Source organism: Equus asinus, chromosome 10, assembly GCF_041296235.1.
Source record: "Equus asinus isolate D_3611 breed Donkey chromosome 10, EquAss-T2T_v2, whole genome shotgun sequence".
Taxonomy (NCBI): Eukaryota; Metazoa; Chordata; class Mammalia; order Perissodactyla; family Equidae; genus Equus; species Equus asinus.
The window spans coordinates 55,035,316-55,054,757 of record NC_091799.1 but is presented as its reverse complement, the minus strand read 5'-3'; the positions used below and the strand labels follow the sequence as shown (position 1 = coordinate 55,054,757).

Below are 19,442 nucleotides of genomic sequence, written 5' to 3'. Positions count from 1 at the left end.
TGGTACATAGTTGTGTATTTTTAGTTGTGGATCCTTCTAGTTGTGGCATGTAGGATGCCGCCTCAGCATGGCTTGATGAGTGGTGCCACGTCTGCACCCTGGATTTGAACTGGCGAAACCCTGGTCCACTGAAGTGGAGCGTGGAAACTTAATCACTCGGCCACAGGGCCGGCCCCGCCCCCCCGCCCCCCCCCGACCCCGCCTTTTAAAAGAAAAGCTTTCTGGGGCTGGCCCTGTGGCCAAGTGGTTAAGTTTGTGCACTCCATTTCGGCAGCCCAGGGTTTTGCCAGTTTGGATCCTGGGCGCGGACATGGCACCGCTCATCAGGCCACCTTAAGGCAGCATCCCACATGCCACAACTAGAATGACCCACAACTAAGATATACGACTATGCATTGGGGGGATTAGGGGAGAAAAAGCAGGGGTGGGGGGAGGGGCTGGGGTGGCCAGGAAGGAAGATTGGCAACAGTTGTTAGCTCAGGTGCCAATCTTTAAAAAAAAAAGAAAAGTTTTCCTTCTTTAGAACCATCATAGTCTTTGTTTTATTTATTCTTATTGAGATATAATTCACATGCCATAAAATTGACCTTTTAACTGTACAATTTAGTGATTTTTAACATATTCACAGTGTCATGCAACTATGCAACTATCACCACTATCTGATTCCAAAACATTTCCATCACCCTGAAAAGAAACCCCACCCCCATGAGCAGTCACTCCCCATCCCCCATCTTCAAGCCCATGGCAACCACTAATCTACTTTCTATCTCTATGGATTTACCTATTCTAGATATTTCATGTAATATGCGGCCTTTTGTGTCTGGCTTCTTTTGTTGGACATAATGTTTTTGAGGTTCATTGCTTTGTAGCATGTGTCAGGACTTCTTTCCTTTTTATGGCCGAATAATACTCCGTTGTGTGGCTGGACCATATTTTATTTATCTGTTCATCAAGAGCCAGCATTTTTTTTTTAATTTTTTTTTTGGATGTACATCATATTTCAAATTCTGGATACATTACATCATGTTCACCACCCGAACACTAATTATAGTGCATGCCCTCACATGTGACCCTAATCACCCCTTTTGCCCTCCCCCCACCCCCCTTCCCCAATGGTAACCACCAGTCCAATCTCCAATGCTATGTGTTTGTGTGTTTTTTTGTCGTTTTTATCTTCTACTTATGAGTGAGATCATATGGTATTTGACTTTCTCCCTCTGACTTATTTCACTCAGCATAATACCCTCAAGGTCCATCCATGTTGTCACAAATGGCTGTATTTCGTCATTTCTTATGGCTGAGTAGTAGTCCATCGTGTATAAATACCACATCTTCTTTATCCATTCATCCCTTGATGGGCACCTAGGTTGCTTCCAAGTCTTGGCTATTGTGTATAATGCCGCAATGAACATAGGGGTGCAAGTATCTTTATGCCTTTGTGTTTTCAAGTTCTTTGGATAAATACCCAGCAGTGGAATAGCTGGATCATATGGTAAATCTATCCTTAATTTTCTGAGGATACTCCAAACTTCTTTCCATAGTGGCTGCACCAGTTTACACTGCCACCAGCAGTGAACAAGGGTTCCCTTCTCTCCACACCCTCTCCAACATTTGTTGTTTCCTGTCTTGTTAATTACAGCCATTCTGACCGGAGTGAGGTGATACCTCATTGTAGTTTTGATTTGCATTTCCCTGAAAGCTAATGATGTTGAGCATCTTTTCATATGCCTGTTGGCCATCTGTATTTCTTCTTTGGAGAAATCTCTGTTCAGATCTTTTGCCCATTTTCTAATTGGATTGTTGGTTTTTTTGTTGTTGAGCAAGAGCCAGCATTTTTAACAGCTGCCTAGTATCTCCTACTATGGGTGGTTTTCAAGTGGGATTCATTTGCTGACTTGCTGCTGCTTCGAGGTATTTTCTTATCTTTCATCGTGCCCACCTTCTTCTCGTCCCTCCTGAGGGAGGTGCACACAGTGTGAGAACAGGATCAGGGTCACTAGAAGGCCCTGCTTGTTTAATGCCAAGGCTAGTTATCAGCAGAACCTTCTCTTTCATATAAAATAACTTTTACTGACTTTTTTTTTAACATTAAAGATAATTCAGGGGCCAGCCTGGTGGCGCAGTGGTTAAGGGCATATATTCCGCTTCGGTGGCCCAGTTCGCCGGTTCAGATCCCGGGTGCGGACATGGCACCATATGGCAACCCATGCTGTGGTAGGCATCCCACATATAAAGTAGAGGGAGATGGATGTGGATGTGAACTCAGGGCCAGTCTTCCTCAGCAAAAAGAGGAGATTGGCAAATGTTAGCTCAGGACTAATCTTCCTAAAAAATAAATAAATAAATAAAGATAATTCATATATGTGATAGAAAATCCGGGAAATAGAGAAGAAAATGAGGAAAAACCAAAATTAATTATAACCCTGCAACTGAGAGACAAGTGCTGGGTGCATTTTCATGTTTTTTTCTAACAATTTTTAATTCAAATATATTTTGTCATAAGTAGGACCACATTGTAGGTATTGTTTTATATCCTGCCTTTTTGTTTTTCATTTATCGTTGTACTTGATTGTTTTCTCTCTCAAATGTTAACTTTTTAGGGCCACCTCATCTGTCCTCTGGACTTCTCATAATTTATTTAACCAGTACGCCTTGTTGACCACTTGGGTTGTTTCCATTTTTAATTCATTAGAACACATTTCTAGGAGGATAAAACTTAATTTTAAAGGAAGAAGGCAGGACCTGTGGGCTCCCTGAGCTTTTACTGGTTATTGAGCGTGTCTGTGCGGTAGAATGTTGTGCAGCCTTGAGAAGGAGTATGTACAAGGAATTTCTGAGGTTGGGGCAGGATGCTATGGGAGAAGCGAGATATATAGTATGATCACAGCCTTATTTTCTTCCATTTCTAATTTAGGGGGCAAATCAAAGAAATATACCAAGGTATTAATAGTGGCTATTGACGGGGCCAGCCCTGTGGCCGAGTGGTTAAGTTCGTGTGCTCTGCTTCGGCGGCCCAGGGTTTTGCTGGTTTGGATCCTGGGCGCGGACATGGCACCGCTTGTCAGGCCACGCTGAGGTGGCGTCCCACATGCCACAGCTAGAAGGACCCACAACAAAAAATATATACAACTATCTAGTGGGGGGATTTGGGGAGAAAAAGCAGAAAAGAAAAAAAAAAGATTGGCAACAGTTCTTAGCTCAGGTGCCAATCTTTTAAAAAAAAAAGTGGCTATTGTGAGATGAGCAGATTTTTGGGGGGTTTTCCCTTTGCTTTCTATATTTCTATTTTTCTACATTCTCATTTGCTCATAATGAGCCTCTATTACTTCTATGAAAGGGACAAATGAATTTGAATTAAACATGTAGGCCCTAGGTTTGCTTTTGTGCTGATTTGTTAAAAATAGATTTTAAAAAAAATTTTTAAAGTAAAACTCGTTAAAAAAAGAAAAGAAAGTAAAAATAATAAATAAAATTCCTCTGTAATTCTCCCACCAAGAGATTGCTTTGGGCGTTTTCCTGTGCATGTGTGATACCCACAGAAGTGCTGGCTGACCCAGGCCTGGAGCCACAGTCACACACACGGACAGACAGACAGAGGCCCTGCCTTGGAGAACTCTAAAGTCTAGCTGGGAAGATAGATATGGGAGCCAGTAACAGCCCAGATAATTAGTTAACACCAGGTATGACAGGTCCTCTGCAGGAGGAGAGTGGGTGGTTCTGAGCCATCTTGTCGGGGAGGCCGTTTGGACCTGGAAAGTCAATGTTCGGGTTGAGATAACATCAATACATGTAGTATTGCTTTGACTAGAACAAAATTGTTCTCAAGTTACTACTCTGAAGGCTGCTTTGTGCACTTAGTAGTCCCCAGACATGTTGGTGGGCTGGTTTTGGGTGCTACTAGGCAAGAACGCTGGGGTGGGTGTGGGGCTGGGATAGGTGAGGCGTGCCCCCCTCCGCCCGAGGCTCACCCTCTGTATCCTGTCTCGGGTCTAGGCTTGCGAATGCACACAACTCTTCCATTTCCAACAAGTTTGCCAATGATGGCAGCTTCCTGCAGCAGTTTCTGAAGTTGCAGAAGGCACAGACCAGCACAGGTGAGTGCAGTCACCCGCCTCCTGTCTCCTGCTTGGGCTCACCTGTTAGCTCTCTCCCTGTGGGGGTCCCTGGGCACCTCAGAAATGACAGGTCCCTCCTCAAACTCGTTCTTCTCATCTCACATTCATTGAGTGCCTTCTTTCTACCCTTCCCCATCCTAAACAGCCAGGGGGAAAGCACAGACCCCACCCTCAAAGTGCTCACCCTGTAAGAGTGGAGACAAATAAGCCAGGTTTCACTCGAGGGGAGTAGGGGCCGTGACTAAGCATGCCCCAGGTGTGAGGAACGGGGACCCGCATATATAGTTGGGGGGCCGCCTGCCCCACAGGAGCCCCATGGCACATGCCAGGTGCAGGAATCACCACCCACAGGGAACCTACACATATGTGTGGTTGTGCACTTTCCTATAAGAGCTCATTTTTACTGTGAGAAAGTTCGTGGTGAAACAGTTGACCTTTGTCAGGTTTTCTGGGGAACAGCTGAAAAAGTTAACCCAAGGCCAAATTTGCCCACAGAGAGGGAGCCCGGGCTGTATGAGCCCTTCATTGCAGGGTCTCAGGTCACGAACTGTGTTTGAAAAGCCCCAAATAGGTTGGCTTCAGCTTGCCACTGACAGAGGGAATGGTTGTAAGCAGGGTGTGGGGATTCAGGTCTTCTCCAGAAGAGCTAGCGTGTCCCTGGGCTGCGGGTGCAGGCGTTAGGGGCACCTCTGGCCAGAGCTGCTGGCTGCTGCCTACAGAGCCCCAACGTGTCCTCCCTGGTCTGAGTGACCACAAAAAGTCATGCATCTCTGAGCCTCAATGTCCTCATCTGTGAGCACCCACCACCTGCCAGGCATTGTGCTGGAAGCCAGGGACCCAGCCCCTCGGTGCTCAGGGCATATGGGTTAGGCAGGAAGATGGGGAAATGTGTGCTGCAGATCTCAAACGCAGGTATCCTTCCTTCCATGCCAAGATGCCCCGCCCAGCGTGCCCAGTGCCCCTCCTCGTGTGCTCCCCCGCACCGTGAAGAGGCCCCCCATCATCAGCAGCCCACCAGGCCAGGTGAAGAACTATGTGCATGCCAAGCAGCTGCCTGTGGCCAGCCGCCCGAGCGTCTTCCAGTCTCCCGATGAGGACGAGGAGGAGGACTATGAGCAGTGGCTGGAGATCAAAGGTAGGGTGCTTCCTCTACCACCCCTCCAGCTCCACAGGCAGGGTCATGGTCAGAGACGAAAGCACGGCCAGGGGTGTGGGTGCTTGGGACTGCAGGCAGGGAAACTACCAGGTCTCCAGGCTGAGCCAAGGGACTAGGGTAGGGCCCTCCGGGGTGAGAGGGATGAAGGAAGGGGTGGGGAGGGTGGGAGGGAAACATGGAGGGGCTGCAGTGTGGCCTTCATCCTGGGAGCTGTGGGACCCATTGTGCACTGATGTCTAGCCAGGGCAGGGCTATTCTTGGGGGAGCATTCACTTGTGCCTCCTTGTCCAACATGAGAGGAGGAGCTTCTACCACTCCCCCGCCTGGCAGGCATCCTCCAAGCCCTCTGAGGCTCAGAGGTGCTGCTCCTCAATGCAGGTTACCTGTCTCCTCCAGTTTGGGCCAGAGGTACGAGCCTGCAGGTTGGAGGGTGCACGCTCCTGCCCAGGGAAGGACGATCATTGGCCTTGGGTGAGCTAGAACAGGCCCCGTGGTGTAGGAAGGCATAAGGTGGTAGTGGCAGCATTCCTAGTGCTTCTAGCCCCATCCACATTTATAACAAGGCCTCGGTGCCATCTGAGCCTTGTGGAGTCCTGGGCCTGAACCACTTCTACTCCAGGCTGGCTGGCATGGTCATGTCACCTTGACAATGAGGATAGGCTGAGATGACCATATTATCCTACCATGACAGCCTCTAGACCCCTTGCTGTTTATGAGGGTGCTGCCGTCAGGCCGTGCCTATGAGCAGACCAGTAGTCAACTTGGAACCTTGGAGTATTAGTCACAACAGAGCCAAGGAAGGTGGTGTCTCCTCAGAGAGGTGCCCTGGCGGCTCTGAGAGTACCCTGCTGGGAATCGCCTCTTTACGAGGGGCAGCAGGTGTCTCAAGGCTCTTGAGGCCTGTTATGGCCTGCTGTTGATGTGGCCTCAGAAAAGTACCTGTGCTTGTAAACAGAGCCCAGGTCAGGGTCATCGCCAGGCTCACGGGAGGAGGGCAAGGATAGAGGGAAAGGTGGGCACAGAATGTCCCTGGGACCTCTTGAGGGTCTCCTCAGGCAATATCCCCCACCCTCAGCTTCCTGGCAGCCCAAGCAATCAGGGAAATAAGATTGGCTGTAGGCTCAGTGTCTAGTCCTGTTGCCAAGAGGAGCAAACGTTCCTAGGCACTGACTGACAGTGAGAAATTTCTCCTGGGAGTTCTCCTTCTCCTAAAAGGGACATGAGCTGTATAGTGGCTGACAGATGGCCTCAGAAACAGGCCAGTGATAAATACAAAAGCAAGTTCCATGTGGCTCAAAGCAGAGGCTAATACAAATACAAAAATATATCTTTATAGCTCTATTCACTGAAAAGGCCCCGAGATAATGATTAAGCCTGTTGCAGTGAGCATCCCTAGCGCCCAGATGGTGGTCTGGAAACACTTACTCACGGAAACCAGGACTTCTTGGAGAAATGGCTGGCTCTAGGCCTGGGCAGGAAGTGTATGAGATGATCCTGGAGCGCCCTGTCCCAGCAGATAGCGAGGAGGCCGTCAGAGACACCTGGGGTCATGCCCAAAAGCCTCAGGAGCCAGCTTGAAGAGGCTCCACCGGCCACCAGAGGGGACGATTGAGCTTCTGTGATGACATTAATTGCAATGGATTGAAACCCACCCGATGTGTTTAAATCAGAGTTTGTAATGATATTTTAAAAAAGAATTTGTCATCTCTGAAGGATGAAAGGGAACCAATTTATTATACTGAACACTGGTAAATAAAGAAAAGAATCAAGCATTCCAAAAAATGGGGGAGGCTGACTATGTTTTCCGACGTGTCACCCCCCAGCCTGGGGACCGGCTCAACCTCTGAGAGGCACAAACACTTCTCTCTCGCCCAGTGTGTCTCGCAAAGACTGTTTAGACTGACTCCCCCTCGTCACGGTGCTGTGTGCATGGACCCGGGACGCCCGACAACCTCCTGCATTTCACCCTCTTCTCCCCCCACCCCTCTGTCGTTGTGGTCCATAGAGAGAGTGTGCCTGTTGACTGTGGGGTGTGTGAGTTGAACCCCAGTACTGACAGCCTCCTTAAAGTTTCACCCCCAGAGGGAGCCGAGACTCGGAAAGTGATAGAGAAATTGGCCCGCTTTGTGGCAGAAGGAGGCCCCGAGTTAGAAAAAGTAGCTATGGAGAACTACAAGGATAATCCGGCATTTTCGTAAGTATTTCTGGGAGGGTAAGGCCACTGCTACTTAATATTCTTACCACACGGTAGTATGTGCAGATGTTCTTAGTAAAACCCTGGTAGCAACTGAGGCTGGCCGGGGCTGGGTGCTTGCTTGCGTGGGCCAGATGCTGTTCCATGCGCTTTCTAATTTACACCAGAGGTTGCAAGAGGCTCTCAAGTGGCGCAGAGACTTACTTTTGGGCCCTGACAAGGCATCTCTGCTTGTCAGCTTGCTTTTGCTCAGCACGTCTTCAGAAACTGCATGGGTCCACATGTCCTTGTCACTCATCTTCCTCTCTCTCTTATTTGCAAAACTCCCCTCTAGGTTTTTGCATGATAAGAATAGCAGGGAATTCCTCTACTACAGAAAGAAGGTGGCTGAGATAAGAAAGGAAGCGCAGAAGTCGCAGGCAGCTTCTCAGAAAGGTAGGTGGGTGGAGAGGGTGGTAGGTTTGGGGAGGCATGTGGACAAACCATGCCCCATGTGGAATTGGCATTCCTGGAGGCCGCCATGGTGTGAGGTGGTGCCAACGGCCGAGGTCTGTGCCTCCAAGGTAGCTGGGGTCAAACTGGGGCCTGCATCACCCTCCTCTTCAGTGCTCTGAGGAGTGGGCAAGTCTGAGGGCCAAGGTCAAGGCTGTGTCCAGGAACTCAGCCCTGTGTGTGTAAAGGGGGCAGAGGGTTGGAATGCTTGCCTTTTGGTTCATGGTCATTTTAACAAGTGTTGAACACCAGCTGCATGCCGGGCACTGAAGACACCTAGAGACAAACATAGTGCGTAACACTCAGGGAGGGGAGCCTAGAGGACAGAAACAATCAACTGATGAGATCCTGGTGGGATGAATGTGGGGAGAGGGGATGCTAGCTGTTCTCCAGCTCTGAGGATGTAAAATCCCAGCCAGGTGCAGGAGTAGTGGAGGGGTAGGAAGGAAATAGATGTTTAGGCTGAACATGGGCCCTCTGAACATGGGCCCCTGAACATGACCCCTCTGAAGATGGGCCCCTGAAGATGGGCCTCTGAGCATGGACCCTCTGAACATGGGCTCCTGAATGTGAGCTCTCTGAACGTGGGCCCCCTGAAGATGGGCCCCTGACCATGAGCCCTCTGAACATGGGTCGCTTCATTGTGTCTCTTGCCTGTGGCCCTTCATCCTGACCTCCTCCCCTGGAGAGGAGGGCCAGGCCTATCCCCCATGTAACCTGGGGGGCAGCACCTGCCAGAAAGACTGAAGTGGGGACTCCCATCTCCCCTCTAGCCCAGACCTAGACCTTGCCTCACATTCTGTTCCTGTGTCCCAGCTTGTGTCCAAGGCCCCTGAGACCTCCAGGTGGTAAGGGGTGGGGGGTGGGGGGCTCGAGGTATGTTGTAATGTTAACTCCAGTGTTTGGTCCTAGTGCAGTAATCTGATTCCCATTTGCCTGTTTTTCTTTGCATTGTTCCTAAAATAAACCCCTCTTGTTGTCCATGGGGTTCTTAGCAGAAATTAGGCTGTTGGGTGTGGTGAGTTGAACTCAGTACTGACAGCCTGCTTAAAGTTTCACCCCCAGAGGACGAAGAGGCCAAGAACCTTGCAGAAAAGTTGGCCAGGTTCATAGCGGATGGGGGTCCGGAGGTGGAAACCATCGCCTTCCAGAACAACCGTGAGAACCAGGCATTCAGGTAAGGGGGAGACCTACCAAGGGAGGTGGCCCCTCACCCTGGTCACAGCGCCCCCTGCTGAGGGAATGTGCTCGGAATGGTCCTGAGACATGCTAGGGTCCCACGCCCAGCAGTTGGCAGGGCCAGGACTCAGGTCCAGGAGTTTCTGGCCCTTGAGCCCAGCTCTACCACCCCCTGGGTATTTCTCAAGTGTGCGTTGGTGCCCCGAATCATCTCTGAGGCAGGCGTACAGAGGCCTTTGAAGCCTTGTGTTTGCCATGTACCTCACAGAGAAAGTCTCCAGTGCTTGCCCAGCTCCCTTGGTAACAGAGACACAGCCCAGGCTGGGGACAGGCCAGGCTCTGAGGCAGAAACTCACAGAACCGTTGTTCACTGTATGCGTTCTTAGGGTCCCATCTTTATGACAAAGGGAATGGCAGGAAATCAGGAAATGTGGTTCCTTAGGCTCTGAGGAGTGGGAACCCCCAGCCTGTGCGTGTGTTCCAGGGAGGGGGTGGGACAAGAAGCCTTGCCTCCCTGCTTCCTCAGCCACCCACTCATCCCAACCCTTCAGTCTGGGTCTGTGTTCACCCATTCATTCATTCAATCGGCATGTTTAGCACCTCATCTTTCTGGGGGCGGTTGGTGGGAGGTGGGGTTTTGGGGTGGGAGTGGAGCATTTGCTGCTGCAGAGGCTTGTGAGATGGATGCTGAACCTGGTGTGGGGGTGATGCACCCATGAGGACACTTTTGGCTATGAGTAACACAAGTCCCAACTCAGTCAGTGAGGAGATATGACGGTACACATAACAAAAAGTACAGGAACAGCAGTCTAGGTTGGTTGATTCAGCGGCTCTAGACATTATCAGGGACTCAGGAAGAAGGAAGTGGGAATGGGTGCTGGGCAGGCAGCCAGTCGAATCTACTACACGTGAGCCCTAGTATGTGCTACATGCAGAGTAAAGTGAAGGGCATCCAGAGGGAAGCGAAGCAGTAGAGATGGCAGGTGTTGTGCTAATATGGCTGGGGTGCAGGGTGAGCGTCAGGGTGCAGTGCAGATGGCCAGTGGAGCTGGGCAGGGCCAGGTCCCGGAGGGTGTTCACTGAGAGCCTTAGCAGAGTCTGCATAGGGAGTGACCGGGTCAATTGTGCTTCCAGGGTCACTGGCCACAGTCATGTAGGATGGTCAGATACTCCATGTCTAGGCAGATAGGGGTTGAGGGGAACCATCAGGAGGTGGGGCCGGTGGAACTATGGAGGCTGTTGGGGGAGGGTTTCTGGGGAGGAGGTCTGCTGAAGGGGTTCAGATGTCCCAGCGTGTGGTACCTGGGTGGCCTGGAGCCCTCATGGGGGCTGTGGGGTATTTGGGTCTGGAGATCAGGAGAAGGGTCTGCATGAGTGGGAGGCCCACCTGGGATCTCCTAACAATATCTTATCAGCCACCATTCTGCACCACCCAAAGCGGTGTTTACTTATTAGTTTACTTTAAGTAACTACACCTTGTTTTTTCTATTTACCTAAGTAAGTTTATTTAAACAGGAAACTTAGTTTACTGTTACTCATCAGAAGTAAAGCTGACTGCAAAAATCTATCTTAGGAAAAGCGAGTCAGATTATAGAATTCTATCCAAGGCTCAAACCCAGGGGACTCTCTCTGGTCAGAGGGGTCCAGGGCTCAGTGGCCTTGGCCAAGCCCTTCCCTTGGGGTCATAACTGAGAGACACTGTTGTCTCAGGTGGCTCTGGGCCCTCTGTGTGGTTGTCCCCCCACATAGGGGCATCACTGGTGGACACCCAACTTGTCAGTGTAGCTGTGATGGAGGCCAGGGGGTGAATGCAGGGGGCGAGGAAGGAGCCTGGGGCACCCGCGGGAGAAGTGGCTGAGGGTGAGTGATATGGTCTGGGAGAACTCATCCCCATGCTCATGACCAGGCCAGAGCCAAACCACGGTTGGCACTCCACACCTTGGGGAGGAATGAATGGGAGATGATTGGGTATCTGGGCCTGGACAAGGTGTGCAGAGTTTGTACCAAGCAGACTGTTTAATTTCCATGTGGAGTCAGGTGTGAGGCAGCTCCTCTCGCCCCAAGATTTAATAGCCACCTTATGTTCCTGCTGTTCTCAGTCCTTCCCTACCCTCCTGATTCCTCGCATTGGCCAGGCACACCCTGGCCACTCTGTGTTTTGGGAAACAATCTGTAACAATTGTGCTCATCTGTAAAGAAGTCAGAAACTTCCAGTCCTTTGACCTGTCATCCCACTTCTTTTGTTTTTTTAAAGATTAGCACCTTAGCTAACAACTGTTGCCAATCTTTTTTTTTTTTTCCTGCTTTTTCTCCCCAAATTCCTCCCCAGTACATAGTTGCATATTTTAGTTGTGGGTCCTTCTAGTTGTGGCATGTGGGACGCCACCTCAGCATGGCCCAATGAGCGGTACCATGTCCGTGCCCAGGATCTGAACTGGTGAAACCCTGGGCCACCGAAGCGGAGCACAGGAACTTAACTACTCGGCCGTGGGGCGGCCCCCAGTCGTCCCACTTCTGAGATGCCGTCCCCAGAAATCATAAGCACCATCTGTAGTCATGAAAAATTAGTAACACACTGACTGTCCAGTCCCAGTGGGCTAAGCTTCTATAACTGCAGCTCCCTGATGGAATCAAGGCCATGGGAAGACATGTGGGCGAAGGTGGTAGCAGCCAGCACAGCACCCACCATGGGCCACGTGCAGCTCTAACATCACCCGTGTGAGCCATGTTGTTCTTTACAACAACCTGGCCTGCTAGCCTTTTGCAGGTGAGGAAACAGAGGCAAGAGGCAGGTTGGTGGAGGTGCTTTAGCCATCACACTCTGCTGCATTCTCACGGGAAAGCCTTATGTTGTTGCGTTAAGAAATATTTCTTAAATCGAGGTACAGAAAATAGAATCACAGCTCTTCAAATAAATCTGCACTGAAAAAAGACTGGAAGTGTTAACTTTGGTTAACCCCGGGGACAGAATCACTCCTACCAGAGGGGGTCTTTTGTTGTAGAATCCCCTGCATCTGTGCCCAGGGCCCATGGTAGGGTGGCAGCTGTTTTACCCCCCTCATAGATGGACAGAGTCACAGAGGGCTCTCAGATACTGCCGCTCAGGGCAGCAGCATAGAGGAGACTCAGCATGAACCAGCAGCTAAGGCCAGGAAGCAGCCTGTGAGCCTAGAGGAAATACCCCCCATCAGGAGCTGCCCACCTGTCCCAGTGGGTGAATCCCCCAGGTTGACTTCTCTTGGAGAAACCAAATAACTCTAAATCCTTGTCTGACCCTTTCTGGTTGCCAACTATGTGTTTCAAATCTAGCCACTGCTCCCTCCTCCCTTCCCTCTTTGAACAATTCCTTGCTTTTGTCTCTTAATTTTTTTTAAGATTTGTTTTTTTAGAGCAGTTTTAGGTTCACAGCAAAATTGAGGGGAAAGTACAGCGATTTCCCAAATGCCCCTCGCCCCTACATATGCATACCTGCCCCTATTATCGACATCTCCCAGCAGATTCTTTGCACCCAAATCTTTGCTCCACTGTATTGCCTTTGCTCCTTTGTCAAAGATCTGTTGACTATATTTACGTGGGTCTGTTTCTAGCCTCTCTGTGCTGTTGCGTTGATCTGTTTGTGCCACACTGCCTTGATTCCTGTAGCTTTACAGTAAGTCTTCAAGTCAGGTAGTGTCAGTCCTCCAACTTTGCTCTCCTTCGATGTTGTTTTGGCTATTCTGGGTCTTTGTCTTTCAATATATACTTTAGAATGAGTTTGTCAGTATCCACAGAATAACTTGCTGGGATTTTGATTGAGATTGCATTGAATCAATCAATCAAGTTGGGAAGAACTGACCTGTTGACAATGTCGGATCTTCCTATCCATGAGGTGGAATATCTCTCCATTTATTTAGTTCTTCTTTGAATTCGTTACTCAGAATTTTGTAGTTTCCTCCTAAAGATCTTGTGCATATTTTGCTAGACTTATACCTCAGTATTTCATTTTTGGGGGGGCTAATGTAAATCGTATTGTGTTTTCAATTTCAAATTCTGCTTGGTTATTGCTGGTATGTAGGAAAGTAATTTTTGTATATTAACCTTATATCCTGCAACCTTGCTATAATAGCTTATTAGTTCCAGGAGTAATTTTGTCTATTCTTTTGTCTATTTTTTCAACATAGACAGTTATATCACTTACAAACAAAGATAGTTTTATTCCTTCCATCTCAATCAGTATACTTTCTGTTTCCTTTCCTCATCTTACTGGATTAGCTAGGACTTCAGTACAATGTTGAAAAGCACTGCTGAGGTTGGAATATTCTTCCTTTGTTCTTGTTCTTAGTGGGAAAGCTTCAGATTTCTCACCATTAAGTATGACGTTAGCTGTAGGGTTTTTTGTAGATGTTCTTTATCAGGTTGAGGAAGTTCCCTCATATTTCTAGTTTACTGAGAGTTTTTGTCGTGAATGGGCTCTGGGTTTTGTCAAATGCTTTTTCTGCAGCTATTGGTATGATCATGTGATTTTTTTTCTTTTTTTAGCCTGTTGATATGATGGATTACACTACTTGATTTTCAAATGTTGAACTGGCTTGCATGCCTGGAGTAAATCCCACTTGGTTGTGGTGTATAATTCTTTTTATACGTTGGTGGATATGGTTTACTAGTATTTTGTTGAGGATTTTTGCATCTATGTTCATGAGAGATGTTAGTCTGTAGTTTTCTTGTAATGTCTTTGGTTTTAGTCTTAGGGTAATTGGATGAGTTAGGAAGTATCTCTCTGCTTCTATCCTCTGAGAGGGACTGTAGGGAATTGGTGTAATTTCTTTTTTAAATGTTTGGTAGAATTCACCAGTGAACTCTTATGGGTGTGGTGCTTTCTGTTTTGGGAGGTTATTAATTACTGATTCAATTTCTTTAATAGAAATAGGCCTGTTCAGATAGTCTGTTTCTTCATGTGAGAGTTTTGGCAGATTGTGTCTTTCAAGGAATTGGTCCATTTCATCCGGGTTATCAAATTTGTGGGCATAGACTTATTCATAATATTCTTTTAATATTCTTTTAATGTCCAAGAGATCTGTAGTGATGTCTCCTCTTTCAGTTCTGATATTAATTTGTGTTTTCTATCTTTTTGCTTAGACTGGCTAGAAGATTAATGATTTTATTGATTTTTTTTTAAAATTTTTACAAATGTTCCTCACTGGGTTTTCTGAAGGGTGTACATGCTTGTACCATGACCCAGGAGTACAAAGAAGATGCTGCCATCTCCCCATCCTTCCATCCTACCCTAGGTACCAATGTTAGCAGGGCTGGGGGTCCTCCCACCCCTCTCCTGGCTCTCACCTAGACACATAGAAATGGTATATGGGGTTTCTTTCTGCTGTCTTTCTTTTATGGGAAAGGAATTTACAGTATCCTTGAGCCCACGTGTTGCTTTTGTAGCACAGGTTTGCGAGTGCAGATCTAGCCCCTTCTTGTCAGCGGCTGTGAAACCCATGCTGTGCACATGTTTTGCTGTGTAGAACTGGCTGTGACTCTTCCGTCTGGTGTGGACCCCAGAGGTGGGACTGTTGGCTCAGGAGTTGCATAATCTGAGAGATGCTGGGCAGATGCAGAGGGATTTGTGGCCTCTTCCAGCTCTGAACCCAGCACCTCCTGCTCCGTGCTTGGGGCTGGGGTTGGAAAAGACTGAGGGGACCAGTGGCTTCCAGCAAGGCAGGGGCTTCTGCCCTTGGATTGGAGTCTAGCTCCCTGTCCATTCCTGTGTTCAGTGTCTCTGTTTTGGCTCCATCCGCTGTTGATGCCTCCCAGGGATGCATCAGAGAGAAGCAGAAATGTGTCATGCTGTCAGGCTTGGGACAGATCCTGCCCTTTCTGAAGCCAGGTGTCTCGAAACTCAGGATTCCTTGGTTTGAAGGCACTGGTGTGCTGGTCTGGAATGGTAGAGGAAGAAGCCCCACAGAGCCTGGGGAAGGTCTGAGGGACCCTGCCCCTTTTCATTCAAAGCAGGAGATTGATGATGGTGCAATGGGTGCTTGATAAGGAAGAGGTGGGGGCGTGGAGTGACCCTTGGCTCATGGGAACAGCATCATGACAGGCTGTAGGCATGTCACACTGTCCCTCAAGTTTGGGCCACCAGAGCCAGCAGCCTCTGAGGCCTGGCAGGGCAGGAGGTTGTGGTGGAGACCTTGACCCTGATGTGACCCTGGCCAACCTGGGTGTGCCTGTGCAAGGCCCAAGCTGCTCAGGGGCAGGGGCATGGGGCCCAGCTGATAATATGCCCCTTGCTCTCCTTTTTAGCTTTCTGTACGAACCCAACAGCCAAGGGTACAAGTACTACCGCCAGAAGCTGGAGGAATTCCGGAAAGCCAAGGCCGGCCCCACAGGCACCCCCACAGCGCCCGACTTTGGCCTGAAGCGCAAATCCCCTCTTGAGACCCCATCGGGGTCCATGCCCCCCACTGCCTGCCCCACCTCATCTGCCCCCTCACCCGCCATCACCCCAGCTCCAGCTGCCCCCGGGAAGCCGGCTACCACAGCCACTGTGAAGAGAAAGCGAAAGAGCCGGTGGGGGCCCGAAGAGGACAAAGTGGAGCTCCCGCCTGCCGAGCTAGTGCAGAGGGATGTGGATGCCTCTCCCTCGCCTCTGTCAGGTGGGCCGACCCCCTCTGCCAGGCTCTGTCAGGAGGGTCTTGCTTTTTTCACTGAGCATAATGTTTTCAAGAGTCATCTGTGTTGTAGCATGTGTCAGAATTTCATGCATTTCTATGGCTGAATAGTATTCCACTGTATGGATAGACCACACTTTTGTTCATCTATTCATCAGTTGATGGACACTTGGGTGGTTTCCACCTTTTGGTGATTGTGAATAGCGCTGCTGTGAACATTGGCCTATAGATGCTGTTTGGATCCCTGATTTCGATTCTTTTGTGTATATACCTACCAGTGGAATCACTGGGTCATATGGTTAATTCTGTGTTTAACTTTTTGAGGAACTGCCAAACTGCTTTCTGTAGCAACTGCACCATTTTATGTTCCTGCCAGCAGTGCACAAGGGTTCCAGGTAATCCACATCCTCACCGTTTTCTTATAGCCATCCTAGTAGGTGTAAGGTGGAATCACATTGTAGTTTTTTTGTTGTTTTTTGTTTTTTGAGGAAGATTAGCCCTGAGCTAACATCTGCTGCCAATCCTCCTCTTTTTGCTGGGGAAGACTGGTCCTGAGCTAACATCCATGCCCATCTTCCTTTACTTTATATGTGGGATGTCTGCCACACCATGGCGTGCCAAGTGGTGCCATGTCCGCACCCGCGATCTGAACCCGCGAACCCCCGGCCAACGAAGAGGAACGTGCGAACTTAGCTGCTGCGCCACCAGGCCAGCCCCCACATTGTAGTTTTGATTTGCATTTCCCTGATGACAAATGGTGTTGAGCATCCTTTCCTGTGCTTATTGGCCATTTGTATACTTTATTTGGAGAAATGTCTGTTCAAGTCCTTTGCCCCCTTTTTAGTAGAGTTGTTCATCTTTTTGTTGTAGAAGTTCTTTATATATTCTGGATATTAACCCCCATTCAGATACATGATTGGCAAATGTTTTCTTTCATTCCATGGATTGTCTTTTCACCCTCTTATTGGTGTCCTTTGATGCAGAAAAGTTTTAGATTTTAGTGAAGTTCAATTTATTTTTGTCTTTTATTCTCTTTGATTTTGGTGTCATATTTAAGAAACCATAGCCAAATCCAAGGTCTTGAAGATTTACCCCTATGTTTTATTCTGAGAGTTTTATAGTTTTAGTTCTTAAATTTAGGTCCTCAATCCATTTTGAGTTACTTTTTATATATGATACAAGGAAAAGGGTCTAACTTCATTCTTTTGCATGTGGAGATCCAGTTGTCCCAGCACATTTGTTGAAGAAAGAGACTGTTCTTTCCCTACTGAATGGTCTTGGCACCCTTGTCAAAAATCATTTGACCGTAGATGTAAGGATTTATTTCTGGACTCTCTGTTCTGTTACTGGTGTATATGTCTGTCCTTATATCAGTACCACACTGTTTTGATTACTGTAGCTTTGTAGTAAGTTTTGAAATCGGAAATATAAGTCTTCCAACTTTTTTCTTCTCTTTCAAGCTTTGACTATTTGGGGTCCTTGGAATTTTCAGATGAGCCTTTCCATTTCTGCAGAAAACACCATTAGGATTTTGATAGGGATTGCAGTGAATCTGTAGATCGCTTTGGGTACTATTGACATGTTCACAATATTTAAGTTTTCCAACCTGTGAACATGGGATGTTATTTAGGTCGTCTTTAATTTGTTCCAGCATGTTTTATAGTTTTCATCGTACAAGTCTTATACCTCCTTGTTTAAATTTATTCCTAAGTGATTTATTCTTTTCAATGCTGTAGTAAATTAAAATTTTTTTCAAATTATTTATTTATTTAGAGGAAGATTAGCCCTGAGCTAACTACTGCCAATCCTCCTCTTTTTGCTGAGGAAGACTGGCCCTGAGCTAACATCTATGCCCATCTTCTTCTGTTTATACGTGGGATGCCTACCACAGCATGGCTTTCGCCAAGCAGTGCCATGTCTGCACCCAGGATCCAAACTGGCGAATCCCGGGCTGCCAAGAAATGGAACGTGCTAACTTAACTACTGCACCACCGGGCTGGCCCCAGTAAATTAAATTTTTTTTAAATTTCCTTTTGGATTATTTGTTGCTAGTGTATAGAAATACAACTGATTTTTGTGTGCTTATTATGTATCCTTCAACTTTGAATTCGTTTATGAGCTGAAGTCATTTATGAGCTCTAACAGTCTTTTTGTAGATTCGTTAGAGGTTTTTACATGTAAGATCATGGCATCTGCAAATAGAGATAGTTTTACTTCTTCCTTTCCAGTTGGATGCCTCTTATTTCTTTTTCTTGCGTAATTACTCTGGCTAGGATTTGCAGTACTGTATTCAACACAAGTGGCAAAAGCAGGCATCCTGGGGCCAGCCCGGTGGCGCAGCGGTTAAGTTCGCACGTTCCACTTCTCAGCGGCCTGGGGTTCCCCGGTTCGGATCCTGGGTGCGGACATGGCACTGCTTGGCACGCCATGCTGTGGTAGGTGTCCCACGTATAAAGTAGAGGAAGATGGGCACGGATGTTAGCTCAGGGCCAGGCTTCTTCAGCTAAAAAGAGGAGGACTGGCAGTAGTTAGCTCAGGGCTAATCTTCTTCTTCAAAAAAAAAAAGCAGGCATCCTTGCCTTGTTCCTGATTTTAGGGGGAAAGCTTTTGGTCTTTCACTGTTGAGTGTGATGCTTGCTGTGCGTTTTTATATATGGCTTTTATCATGTTGAAGAAGTTCCCTTCTGTTCCTAGTTTATTGAGTGTTTTTATCGTGAAAGGGTGTTAGATTTTCAAATGCTTTTTCTACATCAATTGAAATGGTCAAGTGCGTTTTTTTCTTCGTTGTATTAATGTGGAGTATTCGGTAGATGGATTTTTGTATGTTGAACCACCCTTGCTTTCCTGGGATAAATCCCACTCGGTCGTGGCGAATCATCCTTTAACATGGTGCTGGATTTGGTTTGCTAGTATTTTGTTGCAGAGTTCTGCATCTATAGTCATAAGGAATATTGTTCTATAGTTTTCTTGTGCGTTTGTCTGCCTTTGTTATCAGAGTAATGTTGACCTCATAGAATGAGTTAGGAAATGTTCCCTACTTTAATTTTTTGGACGAATTTGAGAAGAATTGGTGTTGATTCATCTTTGAAATGTTTGGTAGAATTTACCAGTGATGCCATCTGGTTCTGGACTTCTCTTTGTTGAGGGGTTTTTGATTATCGATTGAACGCCTTACTTGTTATAAGTCTATTCAGATTTTCTTTGTGTTCCTGGGTTAGTTTTGGTAGTTTGTGCATTTCCAGGAATTCACCCGCTTCATCTAGGTTATCCGATTTGTTGGTGTACAGTTATTCACAGTATTCTCTTATGATCCTTTTTATTTTTGTAAAGTCATTACTAATATCCCCATTTTCATTTCTGATCTTAGTAATTGAGTCTTCTCTCTTTTTTCCTTCGGCAGTCTATCTAAAGGTTTGTCCATTTTGTTGCTCTTTTCCAAAAACCGTCTTTTGGTTTTACTGATTTTCTCTATTGTATTTCTATTGCTTATTTCATTTATCTCCATTTTAATCTTTATTTTCTCCCTTTTGCTAGCTCTGGAATTTGTTTGCTCTTCTTTTCCTAGTTCCTTAAGGCAGAGTTAGGTTATTGACTGGAGTTCTTCTTCTTCTTCTTCTTCTTTTTTTTTGGTGAGGAAGATTGTCCCTGAGCTGACATCCGTG

General features: G+C 47.4%; 1 protein-coding gene across 2 annotated transcripts in view; it reads left to right on the top strand.

The window, feature by feature from the left end:
- The window catches only part of SUGP1 (SURP and G-patch domain containing 1), a 36,790-nt gene that overhangs the window by 10,833 nt on the left and 6,515 nt on the right, over positions 1-19,442 (top strand). For both annotated transcript variants that reach the window (XM_044773126.2, XM_070519513.1), the window contains 6 exons: positions 3,994-4,094; positions 5,050-5,250; positions 7,342-7,465; positions 7,800-7,900; positions 9,011-9,134; positions 15,413-15,765. In XM_044773126.2, the coding sequence (XP_044629061.1) occupies positions 3,994-4,094; positions 5,050-5,250; positions 7,342-7,465; positions 7,800-7,900; positions 9,011-9,134; positions 15,413-15,765 (1,004 nt within the window). The remainder of the gene's footprint in view (positions 1-3,993; positions 4,095-5,049; positions 5,251-7,341; positions 7,466-7,799; positions 7,901-9,010; positions 9,135-15,412; positions 15,766-19,442) is intronic.